The sequence below is a fragment of the Crotalus tigris genome, unplaced genomic scaffold, assembly GCF_016545835.1.
Source record: "Crotalus tigris isolate CLP2741 ecotype Arizona unplaced genomic scaffold, ASM1654583v1 scf7180000018077.189128, whole genome shotgun sequence".
Lineage (NCBI taxonomy): Eukaryota > Metazoa > Chordata > Lepidosauria > Squamata > Viperidae > Crotalus > Crotalus tigris.
This window is the reverse complement of record NW_024096810.1, coordinates 129300-152670: the sequence shown is the minus strand read 5'-3', so window position 1 is coordinate 152670 and position 23371 is coordinate 129300. Positions and strand designations below refer to the sequence as shown.

Sequence of the window (23371 nt, the reverse complement as noted above, 5' to 3'; positions counted from 1 at the left end):
TAAGAAATACTGTCCATCTTCACTCCTTTCCTTATTCCTTCTATTGCATGCAGTCCATTTTTGTTTTTGTTATTGTTGTTATTGATACATATATCACACACAGACACACACAGACACAGACACACACATAGACACACATATTGAGAATTCAAGGATTCTCTAGGGACAATGAGCTGTACATTCTTTTTTAGTTACATTGATAGTTTTTAAATTGTTTTCTGGTTTTTTTATATTCTTCAAGTTCGTATTCATAAGTTTTGTTTATCTTCTTTAGTTTTATTAAAACAATTTTTAAATAAAAAAACAGTAATAAAAATAAGTCAATCTGTTGGTTGAAAGATAAGCAGTATTGGTTTCCTTCAATCAAGGAAAATGATTTAGAGGCACTATACTGTTCCAGACAGAACAACTTGCTTCTCTGTCCAATCTAGTACAGGTAGGTAACTCAATAGAAATGATTATAAAACAAAAAAATGTTTATTCAGAGGAATACTTGCTTTTACGATGTTGCTTCTGTATATTATATCTCTCTGTTCATTTCCATAGGTAAATTGATAATGGATTTTCCCCTCTTCTTCTGCATAAGCATCACATGTTGGCATAAGCATAAGATCTCCAAGCCGTGTGGCTAGGGGCCATGAGGCTGGAGGAACAAAGGCATTCCCATGTGGCTTGTGTCCAGGAAGTCTCCCAATGCCCTTTAGAAACTCTTCCCACTGACCCATCAACAAAACCAGCATTTAACCCAATAACTGCCAAATATTCTAACATACTGATACATGCTCTCTAGTTAGGGTTACATAGAGCTATACGAGGTTACATAGAGCTATACGGTTCAGAACAGGCACATTGTTGTTTTTTGTCTACTAGCAGGACATGTACAGTGTCATGTGATTTTAATATTATTTATTTGTGTTGGTTTTGAATGTAGTGCTGCCAAGAGGATTGGTACTCTGTTTGTGAATGTTGATGTTACCTCTGAGCCGCATGAGGTTTCCGCTCTCTGGTTCCTGTGGTATGTTAAACAGTGTGGAGGTACAACCAGAATATTTTCAACAACCAATGGAGGCCAGGTGGAGTATACTGTTAATTTCTTTGCACTACTATGCATCCTTCAGGGCATTTCTCAATCTGTGCAAATCCTACAAAAGTTCTTCTCATGGTGCCCCTGGAGTAATTAAATGAGTTTCCATTCTTTCAAAAATTGATTTGTTGAGTCTGGGGTTTAATTGAAAAGTTGTGGTTTATTGATCAAACACATCTGTCGCATTCTAAAGGTCTGTAGTTTAATTCTTGATGTTTCTTCACAGTTGGGGAAACCTTCTTGTTTAAAATCTTATTCTGGGCTTGCTGAGAATGGCTGTGCAATGGATTTGCATTTGTGTGTATATGTGCTTTTACTCAGATTTGATTCTTGGTGAATGTCTAGACAAGTTTTCTTAGCAACGTTTTGAGAAGTGGGTTTGCCATTGTCTTTTTTTTTTTCAGAAAGTGACTAATCTAAGATCACCCAGCTAGTTTTTGCCTAAGATAGAACTAGAATTCAGGGTTTCCTGTTTCTAGCCTAGTTTCACTACACCAAACTGGCAGAGAACACAAAATGTGCTTCCTTGAACGGCTGAGGAAACTGTCCTTTGGAAAGCTTTCTTGTTGTCACTGCATGCGTGTGCATATAGCACCACTTTGCTTTGCTGCATGTGATCAAACGGGTTTTCTTTTAAAAGACATGACTGCCTCAACCCTTTAAGGATGAGTACTTAATGCCAATATACTTTCCAAATGATTCAATTTACTACTTTCAAAATTGTTACATACTTATGTTATGTAAGTGTGTGAAGTATGTGAAACCATCCATTTTATCTGATTTTATTTACATTTTCTTCTGTTCTCTTCCCAGGAGAGGAAGTTCATTGGAGGCTCCGGACAAATTAGTGAAAGAATTATGGAATATCTGGGAAAACGAGTTAAATTAGAGAAGCCTGTATCCTATGTTGATCAGACTGGTGGAAACATCATAGTAGAAACATTGGACCATGAGAGATATGAGGTAATTTAAATATTGGAATTTTAAGATCTGCACTCCGGTTTTTGTCCTTATAAGGAAAAGAGGAAATGAAAGCACTACATACATTCTATAAAAGCAAAGCTATTAATTATAATTGGGTGCATTCCAATCACAAAAACTTGTTACTATGACTAAAAACAGCCTGCATTGTCCCAATATGAGAACTTAAAAGCTTTTGCTTATTTGTGACGAATGCCAGTTTCTTTACACCAATAAAACTACAGCCTTAGAAATCATAATTCCACACAATAACCCTTCTAAGCAACATGAAATTATGGCTTGAGACACTTGTGGGTAAAACATCAATCTGTATAAACCATGGATTTATCAGTCTTGGAAAAATGGCAAATATAAAAATGAAAAGGATGAAGGAATGCTTCTGAATGTTCAGATAACTGCAAAGTATATAAATCTTTCCATTCCCGACCTTTCAGTCAGAACTGAAGAAGCTTCTTGGATGAGAAGCGAAATGTTTTCAAAGAAAAAAAAAAGAACAAGCAAATCCAGCTGTCTTTTGGAAAAACACCTTTGAGACAAACCATGATCTGTCCCAAAAAGATGTACTCTGTGTGCAGAATGATTTCCAGAGCTTGGGGAAGGAACTTAGCAGAATAGGCTGTAGGCTTACTTTCTCAGAGGTTTTACCAGTGTATAAGGAGCAAAACGGAAAAGGCCAGCGCATAGCACAATTCAATATGTGGCTAAAGGAATGGTGTAAAGGGGAAGGCTTTGGATATATTAGTCACGATGTCAGTAGCTGGTCCAATCAAAAGATGTACAAAAGAGATGGTTTGCATCCATCAAAAAAAGGGACTGAGTTACTCGGCTATAAATTCACAGATTTTCTGGAGGGAAATTTAAACTAAACAGCGGGGACAGGGAGTTAATTGATACGGAACAACCCTGTCCCCGGCAATTTAAAAACTATAGGGCTATCAGTGCATGTAGCACAGATGTGTGTGTGGACAAGAATACCAACCTTGCTACCAATCAAAATGAAGCCTCTAATAGCGAGTGCCATATAAAGTGCACTAACCAAATAGGTGGTAAGACAATAGGGGAACTCAGGCACCACACAGGTTATGTAGAAAGGAAACACAGGGCCACCCACAAAGGACTCAAATGTTTATACACCAATGCACAAAGTATGAACAGCAAACAGGGTGAACTAGAAATTCAGGTTAATGAGGGCAGATACGATATTGTTGCCATTACGGAAACATGGTGGGATGAAACTCACACATGGAACACACAGCTAGAGGGATTTAAATTATTTAAAAGAAACAGACCAAATAAAAGAGGAGGTGGAGTTGCTCTCTATATAAGAAATAACTACATCTTCACAGAAATAGAGTACAACAATGATAAAAACTGTCTTGAATGCATTTGGGTCAATATAAAAGGGGGGGGGAATGACATTGCCATAGGTGTATACTACAGACCACCCAACCAAACAGAGGAAATAGATGAACTTTTTGCTAGTCAGCTAACTAAGGTATGTAGGAAGCACATCACAATAGTAATGGGGGACTTTAACTACCCTGACATCAACTGGGAGACAAACTCCGCACCAAGTGGAAGATCAAACAGGTTCCTGGCAAACCTAGCAGACAACTTTGTCTCCCAAAAAGTAGAGAATGGAACTAGGGGATTAGCCATTTTGGATCTAATTCTCACTAACAGAGATGAAATGATAGACGGTGTTGGAGCCATAGGAACCCTGGGAGGAAGTGATCATGCAATATTAGAATTCAACATTATAGAAGCACAACCAATAGAACACAGTCAAACTAGAGTCTTGGACTTCAAGAGAGCTAATTTCAATAAACTTAGAGAGGGCTTGGGAAGGATTCCATGGATGAGAATCCTCAAGGGGAAAACAACTCAAGAAGCTTGGGAAATTTTGAAAAATGAGATAATAAAAGCACAGTCTAGCACAATACCAACAAAGAGGAAAAATAACAGCTCTCAAAAGAAACCAGCATGGCTGCATAAAGAACTCTCTGACAAATTGAAAGATAAAAAGGACAAGTATAGAAAGTGGAAAGAGGGGAACATAACTAAGTCAGAATATCAGCAAATAGCCCGAGCCTGCAAAGATGAAGTGAAGAAAGCCAAGGCTCAAAATGAACTGAGGCTTGCGACCAAAGTCAAAAATAACAAAAAAAGCTTCTTTCAACATGTAAAAAACAAGAAAAAAGTGAAGGAAATGATTGGTCCATTAGTGGGTGGAAGTGGCAAGAAGGTGACAAGCAACAGGGAGAAAGCAGAACTATTTAACTCATTTTTTGCATCTGTCTTTACACAAAGGGAAAAAACAGACCAACCTATCAAAAATAGTGCCACAAAAAACAAAACAGAAACACAAGTTAAGATAGGCAAGAAAATCGTTAGTGAGCACCTGTCCAGCCTAGATGAGTTCAAATCGCCAGGACCAGACGGATTACACCCCAGAGTTCTCAAGGAACTGGCAGATGTGATATCGGAGCCACTGAACTATATTTTTCAAAGATCCTGGAACACAGGGGAACTACCAGAGGACTGGAAAAGAGCTGATGTAGTTCCCATCCTCAAAAAAGGAAAAAAAATGGATCCAGGAAATTACAGACCTATCAGCCTGACCTCAATACCTGGGAAGATCCTGGAAAAGATAATCAAACAACGAATCAACGAACACCTAGAGGCAAACAAAGTCATTACTAAAAGCCAACATGGGTTTGTCAAAAATAGATCATGCCAGACAAATCTTATTGCATTCTTTGACCAAGTGACAAAATTAGTGGATCAGAGGAATGCTGTGGACATAATTTACTTGGACTTCAGTAAGGCATTTGATAAAGTAGATCACAACCTACTACTTGACAAGATAGAAAAATGTGGGGTAGACAGAACCACCACCAGATGGATCCGTAGCTGGCTGACCGGCCGTACTCAGCGAGTGGTCCTCAATGGAACTGCATCTATATGGAGGGAAGTGTGTAGTGGGGTGCCCCAGGGCTCTGTTCTGGGCCCAGTACTCTTCAACATCTTCATCAACGATTTGGATGAAGGGATAGATGGGGAACTCATCAAATTTGCAGACGACACCAAGCTGGCAGGAATAGCCAACACTCCAGAAGACAGGCTTCAGATACAGAAGGATCTGGACAGACTTGAACACTGGGCACTAACTAACAAAATGAAATTCAATGGTGAAAAAAGCAAGGTTCTACATTTAGGCAAGAAAAACCAAATGCACAAGTACAGCATAGGTGGCACCATGCTCAATAGTAGTAACTGTGAGAGGGACCTCGGAGTCCTAGTAGACAATCACTTAAATATGAGCCAGCAGTGTGCTGCAGCTGCCAAAAAGGCCAACACAGTGCTAGGCTGCATTAACAGAGGGATAGAATCAAGATCACGTGAAGTATTAATACCACTCTTCAATGCCTTGGTAAGGCCACACTTGGAATACTGCATCCAGTTTTGGTCACCACGATGTAAAAAAGATGTTGAGACTCTAGAAAGAGTACAGAGAAGAGCAACAAAGATGATTAGGGGACTGGAGGCTAAAACATATAAGGAACGGTTGCGAGAATTGGGTATGTCTAGTTTAACGAAGAGAAGGACAAGGGGGGACATGATAGCAGTATTCCAATATCTCAGGGGCTGCCATAAAGAAGAGGGAATTAAGCTATTTTCCAAAGCACCTGAAGGCAGGACAAGAAGCAACGGGTGGAAACTAATCAAGGAGAGAAGCAACCTAGAACTAAGGAGAAACTTCCTGACAGTGAGAACAATTAATCAGTGGAACAGCTTGCCTCCAGAAGCAGTAAATGCTCCAACACTGGAAGTTTTTAAGAAGAGACTGGACAGCCATTTGTCCGAAATGGTGTAGGGTTTCCTGCCCGAGCAGGGGGTTGGACTAGATGACCTCCAAGGTCCCTTCCAACTTTACTACTATTACTATTACTATTACATGACCTGAATGATTGAGAATCTCCATAGATATGTAGTGGCCCATCCCATTTTCAAGAGACACTCCCTGAATCCAACAATACTGGACAATATTTATCAAGTGTCTCTCTTTTTGGAAAGGTTGTTTAGAAGTGATCAGTTTGCCGGTCCAGCTCCCCCCTTAGGAAACAGATTATCTGGGCCCTTTTCTGTCAGTTTCAGACTGAGATATAGTACCAAAATAGCACTGATCACACTTTTTGATGACCTTTGACAGAACTCCTTGATCCCTCAGCAGCATTCGATATTATTGATCATGATATTCTTCTGGACTGGGTTCAAGGGTTAGGGAGATGAGATATTGTGGTGAATCTCCTCCTTCTATCAGAGCCAGTTACAATAGGTGTTGATAGCATAAGGGAGCGGGATCTCATCTAGGCTCCTGTTTTGTGGAGTTCCTTGGGGTTCTACCCTCTCTCTCCATTACTATTTAATATCTACATGAAGCTGTTTTGTGGCATGAAATTAGATATCAACAGTATGTTGATGATACTCAGTTAGACATCTTCACCCTGGGCTGACCAAGTGCTACCATCAAGATTGCTTCCTGGTATCTGGAAACTAAGGAAGTCTGAATAAGGAAGGTCAGGCTTTAGTTTTTAACCAAGTAAGACTGAGTGAGTTTTAGGAGCTTCCAATTCTGGAGACTTTCCATCTTTATTTCTGGGTGAGGATGTGAAATTTGGAGGTTCTCTTGGTTCTTCTAAAAGAGAAGTATCAGCCCTGCCCAAGAGCTTTCTCCAAATCCATCTTGAACACCAATTGCTCCTCTTCTTGGATTAGGAGGCCTTACTCACAGTCACTTATGTCTTGGTCACTTCTTTTTTTAAACTATTACAATGTGCTGTACGTAGGGTTGCCCTTGAAGACCATTTGGAATCTGCAATTCATCCAGTATTCTGTTGTGCTGGTGCCTATGAGCACATCATAGTATATCTTATGCAACATCATTACTTTGCATGATGCAGAGATTCCATTTAAGTTTCTGTAAGCAATTCAGAGTCCTGGTTAACATCTATAAAGGTTCAAAATTTTGTTTTTTGGGGATTACATATTTCTGACTGTCTCTGCCCATACCACAGGATTGGTAGGGTGGTTATGTTTCAGATCCCTTCTGTAGAATTATAGCAATAGCATTTAGACTTATATACCACCCCATAGTGCTTTACAGCATTCTCTGGGTAACTTACAGTGTAAGCATTATTTGCATATTGCCCCCAACAATCTGGGTCCTCATTTTACTGAACTTAGAAGGATGGAAGGACCAAGTCAACCTCCAGCCCTGCCAGGATCAAATTTCAGACTGTGAGCAGAGTTTGTTGCAACTCTGCACCACCAGGGTTCTTTTATGTCACCTAGCAGGACCTAGGAAGCTTGCCTTCTCTGTTGCAGCACTTGCACTCTGAAACAGCGTACTGCATGAGATGTGGTTGGACCTAATCCTGTTGACCTTCCATATGATCTTGAAGACTTAACAATAGTTCTTCCCTTAGGTCAGAGTGTTGAATGATCTTGATCTGTAATAGCTTTGAATTTAGTATATGTGGGGTTGGCCTTAGCTGTGCTATACTGTACTGTGTATTTCTGTGTTTGACATAGATAATTTTCGTTTCTTAACTGTATGTGTGCCACCCAGAGTTGCTATCTGTGAATTGGGTAGGCATATCAAGCAATCAGGTGAGATCAAGACAAGACAAGATCTTGTTAACAAGCCAGAGATTCCAATTCAATCCTGCCAATTGTGTCTTATTGTGGGACTCAGTTTTCTTGATCTGCTATAACTGGGACTTTCATGCCACAGAAGTGTGTTATTGTGTTATGTAATAACAACAATTAACTTTGTTTGCATTTCTTTTCCAGACCCAATATGTTATTAGTGCCATCCCTCCTGTGCTTAGCCTGAAGATTCATTTTAATCCTCCTTTGCCTTCAATGAGGAATCAGATGATTAATCGGATTCCTATGGGTTCAGTGATCAAGTGTATAGTATACTACAAGGATGCATTCTGGAAGAAAAAAGGTATTTCATGTTAACTGAATGGGCAGGGCAAAGGAGAAAACAGGGACAATGCTTACACTTAATGTATCAATTCCTACTGTAAGATTTTCCACTTAGCCTCACAATTGCCCCAGCATTACTCAGGAATTTAAAAGAGCCAAAGAAACTCCTGAGCCGAAGTGTCAGCAAGCAAACAACTTTTATTTTGATCAAAATAGAGTTGGGTGACCCCATCTCTCTTCGTGGCTGGTAGAGAGATGAAGGCAACAACCAGAAAAGATGTCTTCCACCTTTTATACCTTTTCAGAACAAAAAGATCAGGTCTTGGTACTAGGCATAAGATGGCACAAAAAAACAATTCCTAGATGATGATTCATACACAGCAACCCAGGCTCCATCCGTAATTCCTTTCCCCCTTCCCTTACTGTGCTCTTTTATATAAGCAATCACCTATACCTAAAGCATGAAGCCCTTACTTTTCCAATATATATATATATATAAAGCATCTGATAAGCAATTAACTACAAAATAATGATTACAAAATAACAAAACAATGATTACATGATAACACTGTAAGTATCAATATAAAATGGTTACTATATATAAAATAAATGCTAATATCAAACTTAAACATACTAAAATCATAAGCACAATAAAATCGCTTCACTACTTTTGTGAAGATCTTCAAGAGATTTGTGCATGCAAATGTATGGCTTTACCTTATGCTATATTTCATTAGTGTAAAATTTGGAAATCTATCACTAAGGCAAATGTATTGAAAATAATATTGTGTATGCTTTTGTGGTACTACATGGGCATCAAATTTCAAGGGGGCACATACAGAGTTGTCCCACAATATACTATTGTTCTGTTCTTACGCCTTTTAGCTTCAGCAGGATTTTGAAAGACATGACAAACATTTGCCACCAAAAGTGGGTTGTAATAATTATGTAATATTTTAAAACAAGCAAGGAACAGGAAAATAGGAAAACAGACCATGTATATTAAAATCAGTGAATCAGAATCACTTACATGAAATATTAATAAAAAAATCCACACACACACACACACATATATACACACATGCACAAACACACATGCATACAAATACATGTCATTTATTTCTATTTTTTTACTTTCAATTATATCAACCAGACTTCCTTGGGATTGATGAATGTTTTAAAGATGGTGTTATGTTTCTTATCTTTGACAATGCCTGTGGTGCACTATAGAGAGGAAACACCTGGTGATAATTCTTTATGATTGCCATTTGTCAGGAAAACAAGAATCTGGCATGCATTCAGACAATATCTATGGATCTAAAACAAATGAACAATCAAACAAATACCATTTTGCTCGCTCACACAGTTACATAATAGAAATGTGATGTTTAGAAAATCAGTGATGATGGAGGTTCTGAAGCAATTCTTATAATCCTATAGTATTTTTTTTTAATCACTGCACAATTCTGAGTCTAAGTCATTTATACTTCCCATACAATTCTGAGTTCAACTCAACTCACAGTATCCATACATGAATAGATTTTAGGATGATGGAGAAACAGTTCTTTGTGGGATCTTACCAAGAGGTAGCCACTCCTGATTATCCTAACAGTTCATAGTGCTATTATAGTATATGTGTTTTGTTTCAAAAGAGTTGCAGATATGCCAATTTTTACTTATTGTCATAATGACCATTGCAATAAAACACTTGGCAGCTTTTATTTAAAGGAGTATCATATTCACTAAACCTAGTAGAGATGCTAATATCTTCCTTTTTTTCCAGATTATTGTGGTTCCATGATTATTGAAGATGAGGATGCACCAATTGGGTTGGCATTAGATGACACCAAACCCGATGGAAGCTTTCCAGCCATAATTGGGTAAGAATTACTTCAAAGCTATCAGAGATGAAGGGTGAAAAGCAGGATCCAAGAGAGAATTAACTATGTCTTGAGTAACAGTTGTAACTATATTGTACATTTGTACACTTGAAGCATGAGTATTCATCGATAAAAATATATACAATAGGTGCTATATGTGGGTTACAAATAACAGCCTCTTTCTTACCTTATTTTAGGTAGCAATTGTATTGTAGTGCCTTTGTGTGGGTTTTATGGATTTCACCCCTAACTGAAGAAAAAAAAACATATATTTCCCTCTCTGTAACAATTTGGAAGCATTGATTGAAAATCCAGCACTTCTTCATATTTTGAAATATGAAAATATGCTATTAATTGGAATCTGAAAATTTTGGAAATGTGTTTTAGGAAATCATATTAAAACTTAACTGACATAAATTGATCATGTTATTAAATGATTAAATGGTAAGAGGAATAACATTTATTTCTTCCATTTTTTTTATTTTAAATTTCAGTTTCATCCTTGCCCGGAAGTGTAGAAGACTGATTAATCTCACCAAGGAAGAAAGGTTTGAACCATAAATCTTAATGAATTATATTTCTAGGTGTAAAAAAAAAAGGAATGTTTTTTTTCCCTATTTATTTTCATTCATTGGAAAGCCAAGGAGAGGCTTTCTATCTAGACAGCTTCACAGAAAATCAAAGTCGCAAAAACCAGATCTCCACATTAAGGCCTTTTCTCTGTGGGAGACTTGGTATTTCAAACATTTTACCCTCAGGATCTTTATCATTCCCCATCTACTGACATTTCATAATGCTGGGAAAACAACTTTATTCAGGTGGACTGAATGTACTTTATTCAATGTACCAATACACAAATATATTTGCAGCATCAAAGTTTCCATTTCACTCTAGCCAAATCAACAGATAGTTGTTTTGGTTTTAATCCAGTGACATCACAAGCACAGTCGTATTCATACTTGATTCTATTCTCCTCTAGTACTTTGGCACCCATCTTCTGACCTCAGGTGCTCATATTCTAGTATCTTGTCTATTTTCTCTTGATTGTAAATGTTGATTAGGCTTTCTGGACAAATTGAAATTGGTCACCATTTCCTTCTCCAGTGAATTGTATTGATTCCTTATAGCAAGGGTGTCAAACTACTGGCCTGTGGGCCAGATGCATCATGGTGAAACCGTGCCCACCCCATTGCTGGCAATGGGGAAAAAGTAGTGATACATTGCGATACATCACATGATGTTGCAAGTTTGACACCCCCGCCTTATAGGAATCTCTGCTCTTGACAGAATCATACGTACTATCAAGCTCCTCTATCTCTACATGGTATCTATTCACAGAATAGAATATTAACATATCTTTCTCAATTCTTGCTTGACACTGAAAACTAATAAAGCAACAATCTTCATATCATTTCATTTTTTTCTGCAGTGTCAATATTACTTTTTATATGTATCTATTTTTGATTAGTAAAGAGGATGTATAATCTCTCTATGTCTCTCTCTCTCTCTCTCTCTCTCTCTCTCTCTCTCTCTCTCTCTCTCTCTCTCACACACACACACACACACACACACACACACACACACACACACACACACAAGATACCATGTGATTTCAGAAGATTAGCAATTAAAACCAGGATGTGGATCATTTTGTCTCATCTGGGATAAAAATATTTGGTCTGATGCATAGTTAATTATCTGACTGAGGATTTATTGATAATATTAACAGCACCAAACAAACAACCATGTTCCCTTTTAGCTCATGTGCATGGTTAGACCTCCCTGTTCTCTCAAGGATCATATAGTATATGGGAAATCTGTCTAAACAGGGATTACAACTTTCATGCATGGATACAAAATATTTCTTTTGGGCAAATAGTTGAAAAAGACCCATTTGTGGAACTACTTTGTGCTAAAAGGCACCGTATGATGCACTAGTCAACTCCTTTTTGAACATAGAAACTCCCACTGGTCAGCTGTTGGCAGGAAAACACATATGCCTCATCTTCTCTCTTTGAATGGTCATTTGCAACATTTTTGTCAATGGTCCCAGGTCCCAGGCGAATACAAGGATCTATTTGTAGTTGTTATGTCTCTTCCAGTTAACAACTACAGTACATGCAGATTGCAGAAATTGTTTATATATGTGTTCAGTTTCAGAGACTTGGCTTTGACAAAAAAAGAAAGAGAGAGACCGTGGAAGGCAGTTTCTATGATACAGCTTCAATCCTTGCAAACACAAATCATTAGCAAATCTTAAAAGATGTTTAAAATCCTAACTAAAGCTATTTCAAAGAGGCAATGTATATCTCATTAATGTTTCTCTTACAGGAAAACACAGATCTGTGAGCTCTATGCAAAGGTGCTGGGAACACAAGAAGCCTTACATGTAAGAACTTAATTTCTGATATATCAGTTTTTTTTAAGTAGCATTGAAAATTCATGAACCTTAGCAGATACATTTAGTGTGCCTAGAGTTGGAGAAGCCAAACTGAAGCTAAATTTCAAGATAACGATTGATTTCAGTCATAGGCCAGGTCAGCAAAAGCCCAAATGTGAGGGCAAATTTAATTATTTATTATTGTCAAAATATCTCTAGGGTCTGCTCCAATTGTGTAAATTGGGTAAATGAGGAAGCTGGTAAGTGTACATTCAAAGAAGCTTCAGATATTATTTTATGGTTCAAAATGTGAGAGATTATTTAATACACTTCAGAATTAAACATTGCAAGTTAATAGCTTACAAAATATAAAAATAGTAATCCAACAGTTGATAATTTTAATAGTCTATTCTTGTACCACTCACATACATCAAGAGATCTGGAAATGGAGGAAGAAGGCAAATGAAGAAGTAAATATAAATCTAATATATAAATATATAAAATAGAGGATTTGCAGATGAAGTTTTTTATTGAATAAATATTCGGCTTCCTTCATATAGTTTTGTGAAGAATTTCCATATGAAGAAAAGTAAGTTTCTGTAGAACCTGTTCTTGAGATCAATTTTTTTCTTTTCTGAAAAAAAAAATTACATTTTTAAAAATGACATGTGAGGAAAAGTAAGCATAAGAAGCAAATGGATATTCAGTAATGGATTTCCTGTGTAAGGTGGATTTGTCTTGCCAAAACAGCTAGTTTGACTTCTCCAGTCTGGTTTCAGAAAGTTGACATGCATCTTATTTTATATCCAGCCTTAACACTGAAAACAAAATATTCCTGTGAATGCCTAGGTGGAAGCTCCACATACTTTAAAATTTTAATATCAGTGGCTGCCTGAGTTGTCCATTGAAGACCAAGGAAAATGCACCCACTCATTTAAGTACCTTCCTTTGAGTCAGCCACCTTGGAATGTTACAGATTTTGATCACATGAGTGCATAACGTTGAAGTGCATTATGTTTAAAAAGTACTAAGCATAACAAGATGCTATGTTTCTGTATCTGTCATTACAGATTTCTAATTACTGGGAACAAAGATGATTTAACTTTTACACTATCCCTTGTTTCCTATCATCTTTTAAAGTAGATTTATATGTTTGTAGTCCTTGGAGATGAAGTGACATGGGAAATTGGTTAATTCAAAGTTTTCTATTTATTTTGTAAAGTATCTATTTTTGCCTCCTTTCATTATTTGCTATTGATGATTTTGTAGCCAGTGCACTATGAAGAGAAGAACTGGTGTGAAGAACAATATTCTGGAGGATGTTATACAGCTTATTTTCCACCAGGGATAATGACCCAGTATGGAAGGTATGGTAATCATAAGTAAGGATGTTAAGATTAAAGGGTTAATGAAGAATATGAAGGACTTTATGTTCTGTTAATTCAAATCAATTTCTTTAGCTTATTCCATAGATATAATTTCTGAGGATTGTGCAAAAGATTGAAGTATTAATTACATACTTTTACCAGAATAATGATGGCATTTTGTAGCTATACACTATATAGGCAACAAATAACAACAAACCCTGCAACAAGAGTGTAATTGGGAAATATATTTAGGAATTATTGAAATTTATGTATCATCCTGTAAAATGCATATTAATTTGCAGTTAAAATCTCTATTTATAATGGGTTTTCTATTGTAACTGAGTAATAATCAAAAGTAATTATATATTAAACTGATAGATTTTTTTACTGTCTTTAATGCCTTGATCCAGTAAGAATGATGCATTTCAGTGATTTTATATCCATTTATTTACCTTCCCATTAAAGCTACTAGACCTGGATTGCATAAATATAATTGCTTTTTATGGCTATGATAAGTTTCTGTACCTCTCCCCATATATACAGAAGGATATTATGCTTTATAACATTTCTGCATAAAGTGGTATGTGTTGTAGCAAGTCATGCATGAAAAATTTATGGGTAATTAAGTATAGCCTTCTTGAGCAATATGATTTGGAGTTAATTTCAGAGTTCAGCAGGGCTTTGACATTATTGATAGATTACTTTGAAAAACAGCAGTCACATACACCCTATGTATGGTCCCTGAGTTCGTAGAAAAAGTTTTGATGAACTGCTTTTAATTAATCGGCTTGATGGATGTTTCTACATACCTATTGTTATGTTTTATTTTCTTTCTAAAAGTTTTATATATGTATCAGATGACTGCATCTTTTTTATAAATTACTCTTGGATAAATTATTTCATCCTTGTAGAAGTGGTTAGATGGTAGGTTAGTCTTATTATCAGAGTTGTGTTTCCTTTTTCTGATTTAATTAAGTTGAATATTGTTCTTTTTAGAGCAATTCCAAAGTACTAAAGCTGTTTGCATGCACCATCAGGCTACAAAAATACTCCTATCACAACTGACCACAGCTTTCTCCAGGGTGAGGGGCACATATAGCTTTCAAACCATATACTTTTGAAAAAAAATCCAAAAAGTAATAACTGGGTCCAGCGCAAAAACTATATGGTTTTATTTTGTTTACATTTACATATAATTAAAAGTTTAATGAAACTTAATCTGATTATTTTCTGGCCATATATTTAATACATTTTACCTTAACTCTTTAGAAACCCAATTTAATATTATAATATAGCTATTTAATACAGATAGTCCTTGACTGACGACTACAGTTGAGCCCAAAATTTCTGTTGCTAAGCAAAACATTTGTTAAGTGAATTTTGCCCCATTTTATGACCTTTCTTACCATAGTTAAGTGAATCACTGCAGTTGTTAATTAGTAGCACAGTTGTTAAGGGAATCTGGCTTCCCCATTGATTTTGCTTGTCAGAAGTTCGCAAAAGGTGATCACATGACCCCAGGACACTGCAAACGTCATAAATATGAGTCAGATGCCAAGTTTCAGAATTTTGATTGCCTGACCATAGGGATGCTTCAATGGTCATAAGCGTGAAAAACGGTCATAAATCACTTTTTTCAGTGCTATTGTAATTTCAAACAGTTACTAAATGAATTGATATAAGTCAAGGACTACCTGTAAAGGATAATACTAATTCTAATACGTATTTGAAAAATATATTAATATAAAAATATAATTATAAATATAACGCATTTGTATAAATACTGTAAATATACAACATTGCTGTACTTTTTTTTTTTTTTTTTATTGAAAGTTTTATAAATTTTACAAAAAAGGAAAAATAATACAAAACAAGAGGCAACATATACAGAAAAATAAAACTAAACAATACATATATTAAATAAAAAAAAAAACAAAACCCCATCCCCCAGCCCTCCCAAAAAAAAAAAAAGGAAAAAAAACCCTCCCTTCCCCCCCCCCTGAGCTTCCCAGAGCAGAATATAGGCTTAAAAAATAAAAATAAATATTAAATTAAAAAACTTTATATTTATATATATAAAAAAATTATCTATAATATATATGAAAATAAAACTTATGAAAAAACTATATAATATTTTTGTATACCCAATCTAAATTGTATAAATTTTATCCATTTATCCCAAACAGCAAAAAACTTCTCTTGCGTTTGTTGCTTTAAGAAAGCCGAAATCTTTGCCATTTCTTCCAGATAAGCTACTTTAAGAAACCATTCCTGCAATGTAGGCAAAGATTCCTTCTTCCAGTATTGTCCTACTAACAGCCTAGCGGCTGTGATCAATTTTAACATCAATACAACCTCCTTTGTATCACAATCTGTAACAATACCTAACAAAAATAATTGCGGAGTAAATTTTACCCTCCTTCTAAAAATTCTCTGGATATTCCACCATATTTTAATCCAAAATGCTTTTATCTCTCTGCATGACCACCAAATATGATAATAGGAAGCCTCCTTATAACCACATCTCAAACATTTGGGTTGCACGTCAGGATACATATAAGACATTTTTTGTGGATCAAGGTGCCATCTATAAAACATTTTATAAAAATTCTCCCTTAAATTCTGTGCTTGAGTAAATTTGACATTTCTCACCCAAATAATTTCCCAGGTGTCCAATGAAACTGGCTCACCAAAGTTCTGCGCCCATCTAATCATACAATCTTTAATTAGTTCCATTTCTGAGTCCAATTCAACTAAAACCCCATAAATTCTCTTAATGTGGGTTTGTCTTTGATCCTTCAGTTGCTTAATAAGATTTTCATCTTCTCTAAGAAAACCCACCTTGCAATCCATCTTCCATCGATCTAGTAGTTGCCTATATTGGAACCAAGAATAAGTAAAATTTTCTTGTGCTAATTCTTCCCGTGATTTTAATTGCCAGTTTTGTCCATCCCATTTAAGTAACTGTTTATAAGACACCATATCCATTTTAACCCCTCTTTTTATTCCTTCTATCGCATGCCAAGGTATAGCCCATAATGGTACTTTAAAATCACTTTTATAATATTTTCTCCAAATCCTAAGTAAAGAAATTCTTAAAATATGAGATTTAAAAGCCCAATCTATTTTTTTATTAAATATTAAATAGGCATGCCAACATTGCTGTACTTTGAAGTCCAATAATCACAGTCAATATATAAAAGGATTGTGATAAAAAAAGCCCAAATTTACATCTTCTTGAACAAGGAATTGATGGATCTCTTAGAGAATTCTTGAAGCTAGGACTGCAATTCATTCTTTCATCTGGTTATCACACCAGTCTAGACTTGGCTGCAAATTATATTCAGGGACTCTATAACAGCAAAAGCTTGACAGGCTTGATATTGTTTTATTGCAGAGAAAGAAGAGAAAGGCCACTCATTATAAGGCCATCTATTTCACAACAATAACTCTGGGTGATGTACAAAGGTTTAAACCCAACAATTAGAACAATAACCCATGGTGCCCCAGGTAAAGAGCATCTTCCAATCATAAAAACATATCAACAACTAGGGTAGCCTCCTGTCCTGAATGGTCAGGTCTTCACAGCTTTACAAAAAGGCTAATAGGGTTGAGCTGTCTGGATCACAATCCCACTGAAACGGCTAGAGCTGAATTTATTTTGGCCAGTTTTTCAGGAGATACAAGGATGGAGAAGTGGGGAAGAGGAACACGTGGTAGTGTATTATAATGCATCATTCCGGCTACATATCACTGCATTAAAGAGAAGTTTCTGTTTCTGCCAACAGAGACTCTTTCCCCTGTTACAAATGGAGGCTTCAAGGGGCGGGGGAAAATGTGCATGTTTATTGCATTCACTTAATACCACATTTAATTTTGCCTTGAATATCCTGGAGCAAGTTTCAAGTTGATCAGAAATAAAAGGGCATAGCTACTGCTATTTAGGGTGCATTGTTTATAATCAGAGGAATGTGTCCCTTGGCATTTCATGATCTGCACTTCTTTCCAAAGGATTCTTCGTGAGCCGGTTGGGAGGATTTTCTTTGCAGGTACTGAAACAGCTTCAGAATGGAGCGGCTACATGGAAGGTGCTGTTCAGGCTGGAGAAAGAGCAGCCAGAGAGGTTTGTTGCATCAAATAATTTTACTTACGTTTTCATGATGATTCTTTGTATGAATTTCCAACCCAACGCATCCTCAAGTTGGTCTGCATGACCTTCAGTTAAAAATAAATGATGTATTAGTCTTATAAGAAAAACAAGCTGTAGGCTGAGCTCAAGGGAGAGGGTCAAACACGTCATCAGTTATGATGCAATAAATAAATACGCTCATTTGAACTGCTGATTTCCCTGGCACTTGACACAAGCAAGCAAAAAGCATTAAATATCAAAAGCTAAAACCAAACTCATGGACACTGGATGTCATGTGTGCATTTAGGACTTAAATCAATCCCAGAAAAGGGCAAATGCAAAGTTCTTAAAAAGGCATCAGAGTATCAAAAGAGGAGTTGTACTGAGCTCCCTCTGGATATCCTAGCCTTGCTCAATTAGACCCTAAAGTTCTGATGGTGATAGGATGACTTCCAGTGCTGATGATTAAGGAAAATTCTCCAATGTAAAGGACAGAGAAAATGAAACTGAATATTAGAAATGGAGATAAAGCCGCATTGTTCTGAATTAGTAATCCAAAACAGTCTGTTTTAAAAATGAATAGATTGCTATATAGATGAGAAATCCAGTCTCATGTTTGTTGATGAGAATTTGAGCAAAAGAAACTGACCTGGCTTGTCTTGACTGCTTTTTTTTTTTAAACGAAATTGCACTTTTATACAAGTCCCATTTATGTCAATAAGATTTGCATATTTGCATATTTACAGTGCCTATAAATCAGCATTTCCGAACTTTGGCCAGAAGCAGGATATCTTTTAAAACAGCCATTGGAAAAGCTTTTGGTTGACTGTTTTCTACTTAAGTCTCAAATCACCTCTTTTTAGGTACTACACTCGATGGGAAGATATTCAGGAGAAATATGGAAATCAGAATCGGAATCACCTGTAAGTATGCAATGTTTTATTTGATATGGAATGTGAATTTAATACCCAGAATTAGAAAAGAGGCCATGTGGAAAGGGAATGATTTGGTCCTCACTCTGTGCTGAACTTCATAAATGAGCTACAGGCAGTCCTTGATTTACAACCATTTGTTCAGCAACTGTTCAAAGCTACATCATGACCTCATCACTTAGTGATGGAAGATCCAGTCTCAACTGTAGTCCTAAGTCGAGGACTACTTGTACAGTGAGTTAATTATAGGGATATAATTTAAATCTCACCAACAATATGCCTTTAACAATAGCCATGATAGCTCATACTGTAAACCACCAATTGATGTGACATGCTGAATAGCTTTTGTAAATAAATATGATTTTGGAACATCTTGCCCCCTGGAGTGAAGTCGGCTCCACCCCCACCCCCGACCTTCCACAAGAGCTTAAAGACATGGGCCGGCCAGCTGGCTTGGGGGTCCAATGGGGGCAGTTTCACATTGGGGCTGGTTGACAGACTAATAACGGATCCCCCCTCCCCCTCCTCATCCTACCCCCTCACTCCCCATCTTTACTTAGGGTTGTGTATTTATCTTTCTAATTACAGTGGTCTTCACAAGTCTTCAGTTCTCTCTCCCTTCCTCCCCCATCTCTCTCTCTGTAGCGTTCTGCTTGAAAAATGCAGACCACTCTACTTTAATCATTCCTACTCCAACCATATTATAAAACTGTAATTGTTTAACCTAAGAAAGCTGTGCTTTGTTGTTGTTTTCTGGTACTTTATCTTGAAAAAAAAGAACCCCTATTAATTCTGAATGTTCTTCCATCCAGGATGTGACAACCCTGCCAATAACTGCAACATTTTGGGAAAGGAACTTGCCTTCTGTTCCTGGACTACTGAAATTGATGGGGTTCTCTATTTTCTTTACATCAGTGGCTGCAGCTGGGCTCTTTGCCTATAAAAAGGATCTCTTAGTGCGAAACTGAAAACAGATGTGCTAATAGGAAACTATACAGTTTGGTCTGCAAATTTATATACATTAACACAATCATTTCCCTCTTGTTTAGACTGTTGATTGCAATTCTCTGTTATTCGGTCTATTAGTTCAAAGTGTCTTGGATCTTGTGATGGAGTCCAATATCTGTTTTCAAGGGCACTATAATTTGGCTGCTATAAAAATAATATAGTAATTGTCTGGAATCCAATTACAGGTAGTCCTCAGGATATGACCAGTCACTTATGACCATTTGAAGTTATGACAGACCCACCCCAAAGCTACATACAACCCTTTTTCAAACTTATAGCGGTTGTAGCACCTCCATGGTCATTCACCCTTATGATCGACCCTAAGGACACTGCAGCATCTCCTGGCTCTTCTTTCTCCCACCACCCTGGGAATCCACATTTGTTCAATAAAGAAAGCAAACAACAACAACCCCAAACTGGGAGGGACAGACTTGTTGCTCTTTCTTCCCCCACCATTAGAGGCTGAAACTAAACTCTCTGTCTCTGCCCTCTAATCTCAATCACTTTTAACAATTTAATTTGTTAAATTTACTGTAAATAAAAATCTATATATTAATTACCTTGATGAGTGACTGCCAGGCTGAAGAATACTGTAGAGAAAGGGAAGGAAGCAAGCAAAGACAATCTTTTTGCAGCTTATTTATCTTGAGGAGCTGAAGAAAAAATTCAGCTCCGAAGAAAAAATGGCAGCACAAACGCACAGCAAATGGCCATGGCAGAAGTTGGGTCCTAAAGGGAGTCAGACAGGCAGCAAAAAAGCAAACGCCCCAAAATGCTGCATTTCAGGCATTTGGTAATCATTTATGATCAGTTGCAGTGTCCTATGGTCACATAACCACAATTTGTGATGTTTTTGCTGATTTTGGGTTTTTTGCTGATTAACAACTATGGTGACTCACTTTATGAGACTGTCATAAAAACATAAAATTGAGTTAGGTGGCATGGTAACTCACTGAACAATTGCAACAACTTACAACCAAATTCCAGGATCAGTCGTGGTGGTTAAGTGAGGACTACTTGCATATCTTAATCAGTAATCCCATTATTTAGGATCAGTATAGAATAAATGGAAGAATTTGTGAACCTCTACCTGGCCCGCGAAACAGCTGTCTAGGGTTTCACTAGTTTTTTAGGATGTCAAGAAATATCTTTCATACTCTTTTATCTTAAGTATGAAATAATGGATATTTTTTGGCTTTTTAAAAATTTGAATACCTTTTTTCAGGATTATAATATTTTTCTTAAAAATATAATCACAACTAAGTCTTGCTTAAGGAGAGACAGACATAAAGAGGTGCAATTTTGAAAAATGTTTAGCTATAGTATTAGAATGTTTTTCCCTGTCTTCTTCTTCCCATTCATTTCCCACCTGACATTAATGTATTTTAATAGATTGAAAGGATTTCTTAATATCATGTTGTGTCTGGCTCCTCTTCTGATAATATTCAAGTGGGTGGTAAAAGCATGCACTGGAAAAAAGGGCCCTAAGCCCATTATTCATTCTGCATCAGAAAATGGGGCAGATCTAAGAAACCTCTTTAAAATGAATTGGTTAATCATAAAAATTAATAGGAGACTAAGAGTGTTGATTTTCTCCCTCTGAAAGTGGGAGATAGTGGCAAAGTTTGGTTATAATGTTTTCAGGATCTTTTCAGACTTTTTCAGGATCAGGGTTGCTGCTTAAAGAGTTAAAAGTCAGAAAAAGCTGCAGCCCAGAAGTAGCTATCTTTCTTTTTGACTCAGAGAATCCAGATTTTGCACATTCCTAACCTAAGATTAATTCTTCCTAACAGTTCCATGATTTCTAAAGAGTGTGCTGTATAATATTTTTTACTGATATACAATGCCAAAACAAAGGAGCATAATGTATGTATGCTACTGCTATTGTTTCTGTGTCTGTTTATTATTCTTACTATGTCATAATTTTGTGAGCCTCTTGTGATTACAAAGAAAAGCACAAGACTTCAGGACTCTCTCCAGGATCCAATTTGAGATAGATAAAATTATTTTTTCCATTAGCTTTCCTTCCTAACACTTCTTCAATAGACTTTATTGGAGACTCTTTCAAGAACCAGGAGCAGCTTTTTAAAGGAGAGAACAAGCAGATTTCTCTACCTCTCAACTCTGTGGCTTATGAATTAAGTCTGGAAAAGATTTACAGAGTTTTAGCTTAAATATCTGGCACTTTGCTCTCAGCAAAAATAGTTAACTATTCTGTTCAGGACCACTGTACTGTTTTGTATCAGACTTTATTGATGAAATATGTGATAAAACTGTTTAAATGTTGGCTATTAATGAGGTAACAAAGCAATCCTATATGGGGTGGGAAGTGATGTAATAGTTCCTTGCTGATTTCTTAATATATAAATTAATGAAAGATGGTGGCAGAAAGCAAACTTATTCTTTTCTCCAACAGTTATTTACTAATATAGTGGTCTGATCCTGGGAGTCCTTGAGAAAGAGAGAAGTTGATTTTATTTCTAGAAAAAGTTTTGGCTATACTGCTAGAGGTAGATTTATACCAACGAAGTATTTTGCATATATATCAAACCTCACTCTAAGGTAGATTTGTCCTCTTTGAACTTGTCTCTTCTTGTATTGCCCTTAGATTGATCACCAAAGGGGCTGCAGACTTCATAGAAAGCAAATTTCATTGAAATGGATCTAGTTCTGAATGAACATACTTGGAATTGCACTGTTTAGTATTTTTAAATTAAGTACTCTAGTAACCAGATGCTACAATCAGATATCATACTGAAACATATTTAATAAAACTGTGCCTTGTCAGGCACACACTAAAGACTTCATTTAATAAGTAGCATACTATAACACATTTTTCTCTTTGTCTTTCTCATAAAAAGAAATAGTGTAAATCAGGACTCAAGAAATTCAAGAAACCTGCATTTTCATTTTTCACTTGGGGGTGGGAGTAAGGAAGAAGTATCTTAATTTCAGTGAGGTGGTTCTAATATGCTGTTTGTAGATATAGAAGGTCAGGATTTGTTTGGGTCCCATGTTTACTTCTCAGTCTGAAAAAAGAACAAGTACTGTCTGTTACCATGTAATAAAAATAACATTCTAGCTTTTTATAGCCTTATGCCCTTTAATGGCTTGAGCAGTAACAGTAACTTTAGAAGGTGGCTGAAATCTGGGAATTTCAAGAATTATCTGCAGAGTGCCAGGCTGAAGGAGTCTGGGCTATCCCATGTTATGTTCTAACTAACAGAGGCTTTCCAAAGTCTCATGCACAGGATTCTCCCAGATCTGTTACATGAAATGTTTGTTACATGGAGGGAAGTAAGCACTGGGGTACCACAAGGTTCCATCTTAGGCCCAGTACTCTTCAATATCTTCATAAATAACTTAAATGAGTGAATAGAAGGGGAACTCATCAAATTTGCAGATGACACTAAACTGGCAGGAATAGCCAATACCCCAGAAGACAAACTCAGAATCCAAAAAGATCTTGACAGACTTGAACAATGGGTCCTATCCAACAAAATGAAATTTAATGTGGAGAAAAGCAAGGTTTTACCCTTATGCAGGAAAAACTAAAGGCACAAATACAGATTAGGCAAAACCTGCCTCAAAAACAGTAACTGAGAGAAGGAGC

At 36.5% G+C, this 23371-nt stretch overlaps 1 protein-coding gene across 1 annotated transcript in view; it reads left to right on the top strand.

Moving 5' to 3' along the window:
* LOC120309841 (amine oxidase [flavin-containing] B-like) overlaps positions 1-23167 on the top strand; it is a 59454-nt gene extending 36287 nt beyond the window's left edge. Inside the window, exons 6-15 of the mRNA XM_039347456.1 lie at positions 932-1073; positions 1898-2047; positions 7922-8081; positions 9846-9942; positions 10437-10490; positions 12274-12331; positions 13592-13689; positions 17701-17812; positions 18682-18741; positions 19563-23167. Of these exons, the coding sequence (XP_039203390.1) occupies positions 932-1073; positions 1898-2047; positions 7922-8081; positions 9846-9942; positions 10437-10490; positions 12274-12331; positions 13592-13689; positions 17701-17812; positions 18682-18741; positions 19563-19718 (1087 nt within the window). The 3' untranslated portion in view covers positions 19719-23167. The remainder of the gene's footprint in view (positions 1-931; positions 1074-1897; positions 2048-7921; positions 8082-9845; positions 9943-10436; positions 10491-12273; positions 12332-13591; positions 13690-17700; positions 17813-18681; positions 18742-19562) is intronic.
* The last annotated feature ends 204 nt before the right edge of the window (positions 23168-23371 follow it).